Source organism: Amblyraja radiata, chromosome 28 (assembly GCF_010909765.2).
Source record: "Amblyraja radiata isolate CabotCenter1 chromosome 28, sAmbRad1.1.pri, whole genome shotgun sequence".
In the NCBI taxonomy this organism is placed as follows: domain Eukaryota; kingdom Metazoa; phylum Chordata; class Chondrichthyes; order Rajiformes; family Rajidae; genus Amblyraja; species Amblyraja radiata.
Genome location: NC_045983.1, coordinates 9,030,578 through 9,045,719, shown reverse-complemented (window position 1 = coordinate 9,045,719; position 15,142 = coordinate 9,030,578). Strand labels below are relative to the sequence as shown.

At 45.3% G+C, this 15,142-nt stretch overlaps 1 protein-coding gene across 3 annotated transcripts in view; it reads right to left on the bottom strand.

Moving 5' to 3' along the window:
- Positions 1 to 4,026: 4,026 nt before the first annotated feature.
- Positions 4,027 to 15,142, bottom strand: part of LOC116988804 (multidrug and toxin extrusion protein 1-like) — a 29,380-nt gene continuing 18,264 nt past the window's right edge. For all 3 annotated transcript variants that reach the window (XM_033045723.1, XM_033045721.1, XM_033045722.1), the window contains exons 10-18: positions 13,708 to 13,821; positions 12,000 to 12,067; positions 11,019 to 11,127; positions 9,067 to 9,142; positions 8,901 to 8,970; positions 8,037 to 8,169; positions 7,698 to 7,792; positions 7,100 to 7,181; positions 4,027 to 4,429 (exon numbers count right to left, since the gene is read on the bottom strand). In XM_033045723.1, the coding sequence (XP_032901614.1) occupies positions 4,230 to 4,429; positions 7,100 to 7,181; positions 7,698 to 7,792; positions 8,037 to 8,169; positions 8,901 to 8,970; positions 9,067 to 9,142; positions 11,019 to 11,127; positions 12,000 to 12,067; positions 13,708 to 13,821 (947 nt within the window). In that variant the 3' untranslated portion in view covers positions 4,027 to 4,229. The remainder of the gene's footprint in view (positions 4,430 to 7,099; positions 7,182 to 7,697; positions 7,793 to 8,036; positions 8,170 to 8,900; positions 8,971 to 9,066; positions 9,143 to 11,018; positions 11,128 to 11,999; positions 12,068 to 13,707; positions 13,822 to 15,142) is intronic.

Below are 15,142 nucleotides of genomic sequence, written 5' to 3'. Positions count from 1 at the left end.
GTGTGCTTTGTAACTATCAGCACCGTAGGTGGCCGCTATTTGTATACATTGTGTATGCAAACAAAGAATCTCACTGTGCCTAGTCACATGTGACAATAAAGTATTCCTATTCCTAATCATCCTTCCCGTTTTCGCACAGACCTTTCTGTCCTGGGCCTCCTCCATTGTCGGAGTGAGGCTAAATGCAAATTGGAGGAACAGCATCTCATATTTTGTTTGGGCCACTTACAGCCCAGTGTATGTATATTGACTTCTCTAACATCAAGTAACCCCAGCATTCCCTCTCTCTATCCATCCCCCACCCAAGTCGCACCAGCTTCTCGTTCTCACCCAACAAACATCTAAGAATGGCCTGTTTCCTTGAAACTCGTAACTTTTTTTGCGTATCTTTCATTCGTTCTTCTTTATCTCTCTACATCACCGTGGATAGCGCTCGTTTCCCTTTCCTGTGACTTTCAGACTGAAGAAGTCTCCACCCGAAACATCTCCCATTCCTTTTCTCTAGAGATGCTGGAGTTACTCCAGCTTTTTGTGACCATCTGAGAATTTTAATATCCGTCTTCCTTGTTTATCATGTCACCTGTACTGAGATACAGTAAAAAAAATTCATGAGCCGCCTAGGCAAAAAATAGTAGAAAGTGTCATGTTATAGCAAAAACAAATAGAGTTCAGAAAATAGTGTTACAGCTACAGGGGAAGTGCAGATATAAAAAAAAAAATGCAAGAGCCACTCGAGGGAGATTGGGAGATCATGAATTTGTCCTTCATGTGGACAGCATAGTGACGTAGCTGGTAGAACTGCTGCTTCACAGTGCCAGAGATCCGGGTTCAATCCCGACTTCATGGCCTGTCTGTGTGGAGTTTGCATGTTCTACCTGTGCCAACATGGATTTTCTCCCGGTGCTCCGGTTCCCTCCAACATCCCATCGATGTGCTGGTTTGTAGATTAATTGGCTTATGTAAATTGCCCCTAGTGTGTAGGGAGTGGATGAGAAAGTGGGATAACAGGATTAAATGGGCCAAAGGGTCTGTTTCCATGCTGTTTCTTTCAATCTTCATGTCCGATATCATGTTTTTGAACCCAATGGTAGGTGCTTTCAAGCTGTTGTACCTTCTGCCACCAGGAGAGGGGGATAGAGAGATCCACTGGGGCAGGAATGATCCTTGATTAAGGTGTTTAAGCAAGAACTGTAGATGCTGGAAAAATCAAAGTTAGACTAAAATGCTGGAGAAACCCGCAGGTGAGGCAGCATCTTCCTCTTGCATATGGCGTGCACAGCCTTAAGTTGTAAGACAACTTGTTCTATTTGATCGTGCACGCTAGGTTTATTGCATTTGTTGAAGCAGGGCGGACCACGCGAAGGTTGCAATCTCCCACGCCGCAGCATCTATGGAGCGAAGGAATAAGCGACGTTTCAGGCCGAGACCCTTCTTTAGACCCAGTTGGCTGCTTTCACCAGCTGTGTGGAGTGTAGATGGAGTTGATGAGCTTCATATTGGGCCACTGGTGATCGAGAACTATGGATGGTGGGATAGTGATATTCAGGACTTGGGCAGTGGACATTTGGATGAGTAGATACTACAATGAAGACGAGTGGCCAGGGAAACCAGTCATGTTTTTTTGGTTTTGATAAGGGAACTCATGGGAAAGGAACCACTAGGAGTTAGAGACCACCATATGATTAGTTTTCATCTGCAATTTGAGAGGGAGAAGGAGAAATCGGGTGTGTTGGTATTGCAGCTGAGCAAAGGGGACTACAGAGGCACGAGAGAGGAGTTGGCCAAAGCTGACTGGAAAGAGACCCTTGAAGGGACGACGGTAGAACAGTAATGGCAGGAATTTCTGGGAATCATTTGGAAGATGCAGGATCTTTTCATTCCAAAGAGGAAGAAGCATTCTAGGAGGATAAAGAGGCGATTGTGGCTGGGAATAAAAGTCAAGGACAGTATATTATAAGTAAAAGAGAAGGCATATAGCATTGCAAAGAATAGTGGGAAGCCAGAGGATTGGCAAGCTTTTAAAGACCAACAGAAGGTAACTAAAAAGGCGATATGGGGAGAAAAGATGAAATATGAAGGTAAGCTAGCTAATAATATAAAAGTGGATAGTAAGACTATCTTCAGTTATATAAAGAGTAAGAAAGGCAAGAGTGGATATTGGAGAATATTGCAGGAGAAATTATAATGGGGAATAAAGAAATGGCAGAGGAGTTCAATAACTCTTTTGCATCAGTCTTCACAGTGGTAGACGCCAGCAACGTGCCTGAAATTCAAGAGAGTCAGGGGGTGGAAGTTAGTGGAATGGCTATTACTGGGGAGAAGGTGCTTGGGAAGCTGAAAGGGCTGAAGGTGGATAAGTCACATGGACTGGATGGACTGCACCCTACAGTTCAGAAAGAGGTGGCTTTAGAGATTGTGGAGACAAAGGGGCTTTGGAGTGCTGGTGCAGGATTTCCAAAAAGTTAAGCTGCAAGTCGAATCGGCAGGAAAGAAAGCAAAGGCAATGCTAGCATTTATTTAGAGGGCTTGTATGCAAAAACAGGGATGTAATGCTGAGGCTCTATAAGGTGCTGGTCAGGCCGCACCATAGCTGAGGGAGGATGTGCTGGCTCAGGATCGAACCCGGGGTCTCTGGCACTGTAAGGCAGCAACTCTACCGCTGCACCACCATCAGACATTATGTCAGCAGTAGGGGGAATGAATGCTTCGGGTTGTCGATTGGTTACCAATCAATCATGGACGGTATTGATTTTCCCTGAGATGTTAGGGCTGTACTTCTTCAGACAAGTTATTTTGTCACGCTCCTGACTTGTGCTTTGTAGATGGTGGGAAGGTATTGCAGCGTCAGGAGGAGAGTCCCTTTGACCCACCTCTGACTCAATCTTCCAGCCACAGTAGGTGCTCGCTTGCTGGGGTTGAGTTTCTGATGGATGGCACCTCCCTAGGATAGATGTGGATGGTGACCAAGCAATGGTAATGGCACTCAATGTCAAGGGTAGACCAGTCTGAGGAAGGGTCCCGACACGAAACGTCACCCATCCTTTTTCTCCAAAATTACTGCCTGATCCGCTGAGTTACTCCAGCACTTTGCGCCTATCTTTGGTGTAAACCAGCATCTGCAGTTCTTTGTTGTCACGTAGGTGGTTAGACTCCCTCTTGTTGGAGATGGCTATTAACTGCATGAGTAACTCAGCGGGTCCGGCAGCATTGCTGGAGAATGAGTCTGGAGAACGGGCTTGACCCGAAACGTCAACTATTCCTTTTCTCCAGGGATGCTGTCTGACCCGCCATGTTACACCAGCAATTTGTGTCTATATTCTTACTGATCTGCATGAACAAAAAAATAGAACTTCACTGTAACTTGATACACTGTGGATGGCTCAATTGTAATCATGTATTGTCTTTCCGCTGACTGGTTAAGCCCGTCCCACTTTCCCGAGTTACTCACGAATTCTCCCGAGTTTTCCCTCGATTCAAACTCGGAGATGCTAGCCATAGTTTCTCGGGGCTATTTTTTTTTTTTTTTTTACTGGTGGATATTTTTCAACATGCTGAAAAAACGTCCCAACTTACCCGAAGCCCCGAGTACCTACGGCTGGCATTACGAGCCGCTACAAAATATATACGGACTCCTACAGACATTCTCCGAGTTTGAATCAAGGGGAAAACACGGGAGAATTTGTGAGTAACTCGACAAAAGCTTTTTCACTGTACCTCTGTACATGTGACAATAAACTAAACTCAACTAAGTGAGAAAAGAACCATTGTGCCCAAATATTTGAAGCTAATATTTAGCAAATATTTGAAGCTAATATTTAGGAGACAGACTGAAACAACCCGTCAGAGGGTGAAAATAAATTTATTTGCACGCACAACATTCCTGGATCTTGTAGAGGATAAAGTCACTGACGGAAATGCGGCAGAGACTCTGGGAGGTTTGACGTTTGCAGATATCCTTCAGATAAAGCATTGCCCCTTTCAAGACACAGACGCAGACACAGACACAGACAGACACACAGACACAGACACAGACACAGACACACACACACGATCACCCAGGCCTTTGGTAAAAGCAGCGCCGTGGACTGTGTGGGAAGCAGGGCCCAGGGATGCCGTACAGTCTCAGCCCCCTCGCCAACTTCACCAGAAGTGCTCCACCAGTCAACCTCCGTCCACGGCCATGAAACGCCACCAGCCTCTCTACACCGGTCGTGGCCACACCGTGCGGTTCACGTCCCCGTCTCAACGGTAAAGTGGATCACGAGTCCCAGCGCCAGTATGATCAGCGCAGAGAGGAGCGCCAGCCCACGGCGGAGGATCAGATGCTTCAAGGGCAAGACGTGCCCGACCATAACAGGTGCCAGCGTCTCACACGAGTCACCGATCAGTCGCTCCCCCTCAGCATCGCTCCCCGTCTCCCCGACGCTAGCTGTGAAGTAAAACAACTGCATCTTGCATTCACAGAGGGACGTTAATTCTGTCAAGGGTCCCGAATGTGTTCCGGGGAAACCTTGTCAAACAAGGTGCTTTTCAGTAGTTTTCTCAATGCCTCTGAACATAAGATACAAGGACCAACAAACAACAGCTTGGCCACAAAAGGACACAAAGTGCTGGAGTGACTCAGCGGGTCAGGCAGCATTTCAGGAGAACATGGATACATCATAGAGTGATACAGTGTGGAAACAAGCCCTTCGGCCCAACTTGCACACATGCCCCAGCCACACTAGTCCCACCTGCCTGCGTTTGGTCCATATCCCTACAAACTTGTCCTATCAATGTACCTGTCTAACTGTTTCTTAAATGTTGGGATGGTCCCTGCCTGAACTACCTCCTCTGGCAGCTTGTTCCATACACCCACCATCCTTTGTGTGAAAACGTTACACCTCAGATTCCTATTGAATCTTATCCGCTTCACCTTAAACCTATGTGCTCTTGTCCTAGGTTCACCCGTGACTCTGTGCATCTACCCGATCTATTCCTCTCAGGTGATGAAAGGCCTGGGTGGAGTGGTTGTGGAGAGAATGTTTCCACTAGTGGGAGAATTTAGGACCTGAGGGCACAGCCTCAGAATTAAAGGACGCACCTTTAGAAAGGAGATGAGAAGGAATTCCGTTAAACACAGGGCGTGAACCAATGGAATACATTGCTACAGACGGCAATGTATGCCAAGTCATCGTGTATTTTTAGTGGGGATTGACAGGTTCTTGATTAGTACGAGTCTCCAAGGTTACAGGGAGAAGGCAGGAGATGCAGTTGAGAGGGAAAGGTAGATCAGTCATGATTGAATGGGGGAGCAGACTCGATGGATCAAATGGCCTGAGTCTGCTTCTATGTCTTAGGAACGTTTCAGACGAGAAGGGTCCCGTTTCAAAACATCACCTATCCATGTTCTCCAGAGATGCTGCCTGACCTGATGAGTTACTCCAGCACTTTGTGTCCTTTCTTGTAAACCAGCATCTGCAGTTCTACTTCCTAAAATGTCCCATCCCAGACATCTCTCAATCCTGGCAAACGTCATTAACTCCAATCCACAAAAGGACACAAAGTGCTGGAGTAACCCAGCGAGTCAGGCTGCATCTCTGGAGAACATGGATAGATGACGTTTCACATTGAGACCCTTCTTCAGATCTCAATCCTCTCTGTTCCTCACCTGCTCCACATCCATTATATAAAAGATGTACAAAAACACTTTTTTAAAAAGATATTGTGATGAGGATATGTGATTGTGAGTGGGATATTTGTTATACTGATTGTATTGGGAAGGGTGATTATAGGGTGATGGGTTGTATATATGACTAAGATACTGTATAGTATATGAGGTTTTTTTCTTTTCTTTTTTTCTCTCTTTTTTTGTATGGCTTTGTAAATATTTGATTAGTGTATAAATGTAAAAAATCTGGTGTACATATAGCTGGTGGTGTACATATGGTGTACGTATAGCTGCTGGTGTACATATGATGTACATATAGCTGCTGGTGTACATGTAGCTGGTGGTGTACATATGGTGTACGTATAGCTGCTAAATCTGTACAAGATAATTATAAGCAGTTGAATAAGGGGTGGGAATTAATAAGCTTTGGCTTCTTCCTGCTCCTTTTCGGACACATACGATTTCATTTATTTATAGATATTGTTTATGACACTTTATAAATATTCTTGTTTTGTTTTTTAACCATATAACAATTACAGCACGGAAACAGGCCATCTCGGCCCTTCTAGTCCGTGCCGAACACTTACTCTCACCTAGTCCCATCTAACCGCACTCAGACCATAATCCTCCATTCCTTTCCCGTCCATATACCTATCCAAATTATTTTTAAATGATAAAATCGAACATGCCTCCCTCAACGTCCACTGGAAGCTCATTCCACACTGTTACCACTCTCTGAGTAAAGAAGTTCCCCCTCATGTTACCCCTAAACGTCTGTCCCTTAATTCTCAAATCATGTCCTCTTGTTTGAATCTTCCCTGCTCTCAAAGGAAAAAGCTTATCCACGTCAACTCTGTCTATCCCTCTCATAATTTTAAAGACCTCTATCAAGTCCCCCCTTAACCTTCTGCGCTCCAAAGAATAAAGACCTAACTTGTTCAACCTTTCTCTGTAATTTAGTTGTTGAAACCCATGCAACATTCTAGTAAATCTCCTCTGTACTCTCTTTATTTTGTTGACATCCTTCCTATAATTACGCGACCAAAATTGTACACCATACTCCAGAATTGGCCTCCCCAATGCCATGTATAATTTTAACATTACATCCCAACTTCTATACTCAATGCTCTGATTCATAAAGGCCAGCACACCAAAAGCTTTCTTTACCACTCTATCTACATGAGATTCTACCTTCAGGGAACTATGCACAGTTATTCCTAGATCCCTCTGTTCAACTGCATTCCTCAATTCGCTACCACTTACCATGTACATCCTATTTTGATTTGTCCTGCCAAGATGTAGCACTTCACACTTATCAGCATTAAACTCCATCTGCCATCTTTCAGCCCACTCTTCCAAATGGCTTTTGTATGCTGTTTCACACTTGCTTTTTAATCTTTTATTCTGTTCGAAATAAAGAATAAAATAAAATAAATAGACTATTGTTACCTGTCACGTCACCTTCCGTGCGGTCACTGACGGTGATGCTCGGGGAGTTTCCGTCACTCTTCACGCCCGCGTTAATCAGGGCCTTTAAATGAAGCACAAGATCTTTATCAGAAGCAGGCAGCCTGGCGAGAGCGGATAGCTTCTACACTGGGACCTCTCCCAGCAAAGTATCACCTTTGAAAGCTTTCAATAGACAATAGACAATAGGTGCAGGAGTAGGCCGAATGGCCTACTCCTGCACCTATTGTCTATTGTCTATTGAAAGCTTAGAAACCTGCGATATTGTTGGAAGATCACATTCAGCCCATCTCTCCCGTGCCTGGTCTTCTAATCTCAAGCTAGATATACATATTCAGAAGATCGACACAAAATGCTGGAGTATCTCAGTGGGACAGGCAGCACCTCTGGCGAGAAGCAATGGGTGACGTTTCTGGTCGAGACCCTTCTTCAGACCCAAAACGTCACCCATTCCTTCTCTCCAGAGATGCTGCCTGCCCCGCTGAGTTACTCCAGCATTTTGTGTCTATCTTCGGTTTAAGCCAGCGTCTGCAGTTCCTTCCTAAACGTATTCAGAAGAGGTTTCCCCGGCAATCCTCACCTGATCCGAGGCTTTGTTCCAGTTGATTTTTGAAATCACCACCTGGTAAAAGATGGCCTGTAATGACACCGATACAAACAAGCCAGACCAAAGCCCTGCAGAAAAAGACAGGTGTCGTGAATGGACGGTCACTGCAAAGGACACACAGTGCTGGAGTAACTCAGCGGGTCAGGCAACATATGCGGAGAACACTCATGGGTGACGTTTCAGGTCGGGACCCTTCGTCAGACTGATGGCGGTCGGAGGGAGAAGGCTGGAGGAGAGGTGGAAGTGGGACACATCCGGGTAAGCGATAGGTGGATACAGGTGAGGGCAGTGTCTTCAAAATAAAATCTTTACCTAAGATACCGCATTTTGCTGCAAACATCAGTGATATTCCGATGGGATATCCGACCATGTAGAAGGCGATTAGATTGACGATGGCTCCCAGCTTTTGTTTCCCAGTCCCTATTAAGATCCCAGCTCTAACACACTGTACAGAAGACAAGTGGAATATGTGAGTTTAACAATTAAGTTTCATGGAAAAACTCCTGATATTCCAAACAAATATCACTGATTATATATGGAATCTCCAATGTAATTGTTGTTGGGGAGCTATTAGCACATAAACAGTATTTAAGATCTAGGCCAACAGGCATTCATGGCCAAGATCCCTGCACTTACAACAACTGTAACTTGAAAATGGAGCCAAACTAGCGACTCTGTATACAGTCTCAGTGTATTGCTGCTATACACTTGTACCGTAGCTTCAATGCTGATCTAAGATGTATCAAAGTGCTTATGTATAGTGATACTTGTACTGGGCTGTATACAAAAATGAATTTCACTGTACCTGGGTACATCTGACAAGTAAAGTAACATAGCAGGAAAATACATTTGTAAAATCTCAAATCTGTAAAATCTTCTACAGGTGCACAGTAGAGAGCATGCTGACTGGTTGCATCGTGGCTTGGTTCAGCAACTTGAGCGCCCAGGAGCGGAAAAGACTACAAAAAGTTGTAAACACTGCCCACCCGGTCCATCATCGGCCCTGGCCTCCCTACCATCGAGGGGATCTATTTATGCCTACTATATTCTGTTGTGCTGAAGCAAAGCAAGAATGTCATTGTCCTATCTGGGACACTTGACAATAAACTCTCTAGAATCATGAAATAGAATTTACTTTTAAAATGATTAAATGCAGGTTTGTTTTAAAATACTCACAGCCATGGAATCGAATAAGTGGTAAGCAGCAATTAATAGAGCGAGTTTGGAAACTAACTGGATAATTTCTCTGTAAGGGGAAGAAATGGGTAGCAGGGATGTTAGACATTGGTAAATTCACTCGGAAACATCCTGGTCTTGCAGTGAGAAGTATTATTCTACTAACTTGTCAGAGGTAAAGATGTAGCCCACCACATTCTTCACAGCTGCCAGGATCACCGAAATCACCAATGCAGTGAATCCTGTCAGAGAGTATCACAAGTGGATGCACAATATTATGAAATCCTGAAAACTCGCAAATTAAACTTCACCTCAGAAGATTTTAATTTATTTGAATCACAAAGGGGAGGTATTATCCAACTCTTTTGCACTTATTAAATGACATGCCTTAGTTTAGTTTAGATTGGAGATGCAGCGCAAACACAGGCCCTTCGGCCCACCAACTAGGGGAACCTGTATACTATCCTACACACACTAGGGACAATTTAGAATTTTTACCGAAGCCAATTAACCTACAACCTGCACGTCTTTGGAAATGTGGGAGAAAACCGGAGCACCCGGAGAAAATCCACGTAGGTCTCGGGGAGAATGTGCAAACTCGGTACAGAGAGCACCCGTAGTCAGGATCGAACCGGGTCTCTGCCGCTGTGAGGCAGCAACTCTACCGCTGCGCCATCGTGCCGCACTGAATACTTCCACAGATTTACTGCAAAAAATGTCCTGACTGGTTGCATCATGGCCTGGTACTGCAATTCTAATGCAGAGAGTGGCAGACTCGGTCTGGTCCTGACAGAAGCCACCAAGATTAGTCAGGTAAATATTACTTGCATTAGCTCAGTGTTTATTAGCCACCAAGGCAAGTAAGCGGCCAAAATGCCCAGCCTACCAATCCACGTTCTCCAGGGATGCTGCCCGACCCACTGAGTTACTCCAGTGCTTTGTGTCTTTTTTTTTGGCAAGCTAGCATCTGCAGTTCCTTGTCTCTCCATCTCGAAAGCACCTCCAGCCAAGAGCTGATGCAAATCTGCTCAATGGCGATACCTACTGGCCAGAGTATGTACTGCAATGATACATCCGTTTAAATGGAAATTGTTCATGTTACATTTACATTGTAAACAGAATCATAGACTCGCACCAAAACAGGCCCACCGGATTAATTTGCCTTGCTGTCAAGGGGGCTAGTCTCATTTACCTGCATTTGGCCCATATCCCTCCAAAGTCAGAAATAAAACGTAAAGTTGTAAAGAATGAAGGGAGTATGTTCAGGATGTGTCCCGCAAGGATGTGCTCTCAGCCTTTTGTTACACTCCCTGTACCCTCACCACTGTGCGGCTAACTTCTGCCCTCACTCCATATAGAAACAGCACCACAATAGTGGGCCGGATCTCAAACTATGACGAGACGGAGTACAAGGAGATTGGGAGCTTAGTAATGTTGACAGGTATAAGAGTCATGACATCTGGAAATGGGGTTCGTGGAGCCAAGGATTCAGGCCAGCAGGTGGTGCAGCGGTAGACTCCGTACAGACAGCACCCGTAGTCAGCATCGAACCAGGTCTGTCTCTATAACTCTACTGCTGCCGCTACTGCAGTTTGGTTTGGGAACAGCTCTGCCCATGGGTGCAAGAAATTACAGAGGTTTGTGGATGCAACCCAGTCCATCGCAGAGTCCAGACTGCCCACCATCTACATGTCATGCTGCCTCGGGAAAGCAGGCAACATAATTCAGGATCTTTTTCATCCCGGTCATTCCCCCTGATCCTCCCTGTTCCCGTCGGACAGAAGGTACAGAAGCTTGAAAGTGCACACCACCAGACTGAAGAACAGCTTCTTCCCCTCATTTATCAAGCTTCTGAATGTTCCTTCTGTTAGCAAGGGTGCAGTTCCGATCTTCCAACCCACCTCTTTGCGGACATTGGACTTTATCTCTGGAACTGTAAAACTATATTCTGCACTCTGGTATTTTTTTCTCTTCGCTCTACCTGTTGTGTTTGATTATATTTATTTCTATTATCTGATTTGCTTGGATAGCTCGCAAACAAAAGCTTTTCAGTGTATCTTGGTATATGTGACAATAATCAACCAAAGCCAATGTAGAGAATGAGACGTCAGCACTCACCAGCACACCACATCGCCACACTGGCCGCAGCCTTTGCCTCCTCTGGCTTTTGAGCACCCAGAGCTTTACCCACACGGACACTTGCAGCCATGCTGTACCCCAGAGGGACCTGCAGAGTAAACAGCAGAAACCAGTGCAGCTCAACATTAGAAGCATTTCGGCCCGAAACGTTGCCTTTTTCCTTCGCTCCATAGATGCTGCTGCACCCGCTGAGTTTCTCCAGCTTTTTTGTGTACCTTCCAGCTCAACATTATCCCGTCTCAGGCTGGCACTCCCTGCACGTTTGACCTGATGAGCAGCTACACCACATCTATGGTACAATACGGTAGTGAACCTGGCTTTAATTGATTGATTGAAAGATACAACATGGAAACAGGCCCTTTGGCCCACCGAGTCCCACCGACCGTCGATCCCTCCTTTCTAGCTGCTCCACCAGCATTCAACAACAGGGCGGGGTGGGAGATTGCAGCCTTCACGTGGTCCACCCTGGTTCGACAAATGCAATCAACCCGGCGTGCACAAACAGAAGATCAAACAGACCAAGTTGTCTTACAACACCAGGCTGTGCACGCCATACGCAAGAAGTAGAACAACAGGGCAGTGGAGGTCGGCTTGGTGTCATTGTGTTGTGGATTCATTTAGAATCGAGGTAAAAAGGCCGTTGAAATTTGTCAGCTGTCCCACTCGGGCAACAGGGTGTTCATCCCCTTCTGTCCGTGCCGAACACGATGCCAAGTTAAACTCTTCCCGTCTGCCTGCACGCGATCCATATCCCTCCAATCCCTGGATATCTACACGCCCATCTAAAAGTCTTTGAAACGCCTCTATCGTATCTGCCTCCACCACCACCCCTGGCAATACATTCCAGCTCTGTGTAAAACCTGCCCCGTACATCCCCTCAAAACTCCTCCCCCCCACACCTCACATTAAAGCTCTGCCCTCTAGTCTTTGATATTTCCACACTCAGAGAAAGGCGCTCACCATGTACGCTGTTGTTAAAACTTGGTAAATGATGTTCTGGGCCCCCAGCTCCACTTCGTCCACTAAACCTGCAAGAATCAGACAGGAAATGTCAGAGAAAGGAGAAGTCAAAAGGAATAGGAGTAGAATTAGGCCACTCGGCCCATCAAGTCTACCCCGCCATCCAATCGTGGCTGATCTATCTCTCCCTCCTAGCCCTATTCTCCTGCCTTCTCCCCATAGCCTTTGATACCCGTACTGATCAAGAATCCATCTATCTCTGCCTTAAAAATATCCACTGACAGCCTCCTCAGCCTTCTGTGGCAAATAATTCCACAGATTCACCACCCTCTGCCTGAATAATTTTCTCATCTCCTTCCTAAAAGAAGTCCTTTAATTCAGAGGCTATGACCTCTAGCCCTAGACTCTCCCACAAGTGGAAACATCCTCTCCACATCCACTCTAACCAAGCCTTTCACTGTTCTATATGTTTCAATGAGGTCCCCCCTCATTCTTCTAAACTCCAGTGAGTACAGGCCCAGTTATTCTTCTAAACTCCAGTGAGTACAGGCCCAGTTCCGACAAACGCGCATCATAGGTTAAACTAGTCAAGAGGGTTTTATTGTTATATGTCCCAGACTTAACAATGACATTCTTACTTGCATCAGTCCACTGCCTTTTAGCAATCTCAAGCCTTTGTATGGCAATAAAATGGTTCCTTTTGAAGCAAAGTAAATCTTCTTTCAATTCCTGTTACCAAAAATGTTTCCTGTTTGCTATCCAAAAGTTCCTGCTACCATCTAACATAGGAAGCATCCTACTCCACAACCGCTCCCAGAAATCTCTCACTTCAAACCTATTCCATTCAGCTGCTCGGGCCCATTCACTGGAATTCCTTCTTCAACCCTTGCAATCCTATTCTCATCCTCGACGATTCTTCTTAAAGTCTGCATTCTTAATCCGTCTTGTGGTTTGTCTATACCAAGATGTGGTTTGGAATGAAATCTTGTTTGCTAATGGGCCTGTCCCACTTAGGCGAAATTTTAGGCGACTGCAGGAGACTATGCAGTTGCCACATGGTTGCCACATGTTCGCGGGTGGTTGCCTTCATGGTCGTGAGGAGTTCCCGCATTCTGGGAACTAGTCGTGGCCTCATTATGGTCGCCGTGAATTTTTCAACTTGTTGTTCCAAAGTGGAAAGAAGGACAGTTCAATTTTTCTTCTTTCTCTTTGTTCTTCTTGCACTTCTTTGGTAGTTCAGGGGTCTTTCCTTCTCTCTCTCTTTTGCATCTTTCTTCTTTTTCTTCATTCTTTATTTTTCTCTTTTTTTTTGATTTGTGTATCAATTTACAAATGTTAAAAATGAAGCTGTACGAAAATTGTATATCTTTCATGCCGATTGCTTTATTCTTGTACAATTGCTTCTAATAAAATCAATATATTTTTTTAAATTGTCTCCACTCCTCCTCCCCCCTCTTTTGTAGGACTTACTGTGTACACTGTGCTTTAGCCGTCTTTTTACAGCACCAACCTTCCAGTTCATCGCGGTTTGTGTCTGTATCACCTTGGCTTTGCACCATGTGAATTTTTTTAGACAGGGCAAGCGCTGTCTAAAAAATGCACACGGGCTGGTGAAGGTGTGCGTGTGTGTCGACTTTTGTTTGGTTAAACACAAGGGTTTTGTTCCATTTTTAGTCAAATAAGCTGGGTGTTTTATCCGCTTACTTACCGGCAAGGAAGATGGAAATTTCATACGTCCACCACTCGATACACAACATGAACAGGCTGGGAACAGCCAGCTGCATGAATTGGCCCCACTCCTGCAGACAGTCTGTGGACCATCCTAAACAAGAACAAACTCACCACAGTTGATGCAATATCCAAATGAACACAGACGCCAAGACTATCGGGGACGGATGGTGGCGTTATTGCTAGAGCTGCTGCCTCACAGCGCCAGGGAACCAAGTTCGATCCTGACCTAGGGCCCTGTCTGTGTGGAGTTTGTACCTTCTCCATGTGACCGTGTGGGTTTCCTCCGGGTGCTCGGGTTTCCCCCCACATCCCAAAGTCGTGCGGGTTTGTTGGATACTCGGCCTCTGTAAATTGCCTCTAGTTTGTAGGGAGTGGGGTAACATAGAATTAGTGCGAATGGGTGTTCAATGGCCAACGTGGACTCAGTGGACCAAAGGGCCTGTTTCCATGCTGTATCTCTCAATCTAAAGCTACACCCATGCGTTTGGCCCATATCCCTCCAAACCTATCCTGTGCATATACCTGTCTTAATGTCTTTAAAACATTCTGATAGTATCTACCTCAGCTATCTCCTCCCGCTCATTCCTAATACCTACCCACCATTTAAGGTCATAAGTGATAGGAGTAGAATTAGGTCATTCGGCCCATCAAGTCTACTCCACAATTCCATCGTGGCTGATCTATCGCTCATCCCATTCTCCTGCCTTCTCCCCATAGCCTCTGACACCTGTACTAATCCAAAATATATCTATCTGCCTGAAAAATATCCACTGAAATGGCCTCTACAACCTTCTGTGGCAAAGAAATCACTACCCTCCGATTAAATAAACTTCTCCTCATCTCATAGAAACATAGAAAAATAGATGCAGGCGTAGGCCACTGGACCCTTCAAGCCAGCTGATCATCCAAAATCAGTACCGCGACCGAAACGTCGCCCATTCCTTCTCTCCAGAGATGTTGCCTCACCCGCATTTTGTGTCTTCCCCCGTTCCTGCTTTCCCCCCCCCCCATATCCCTTGATTCCTTTAGCCCTAAGAGTGAAATCTAATTCTCTCTTGCAAACATCCAGTGAATTGGCCTCCACTGCTTTCTGTGGCAGAGAATTCCACAGATTCACAACTCTCTGGGTGAAAAAGTTTTTCCTCATCTCAGTCCTAAATGGCCTACCCCTTATTCTTAAACTGTGACCCCTGGTTCTGGACTCCCCCAACATTGGAAACATTTTTCCTGCATCTAGCCTGTCTAATCCTAAAATAATTTAATATGTTTCTATAAGATCCCCTCATCTTTCTAAATTCCGGTGAATACAAGCCCATTAGACCCATTCTTTCATCATATGTCAGTCCCGCCATCACGGGAATTAACCTGGTGAACCTACGCTGCACTGCCTCAATAACAATAATGTCCTTCCT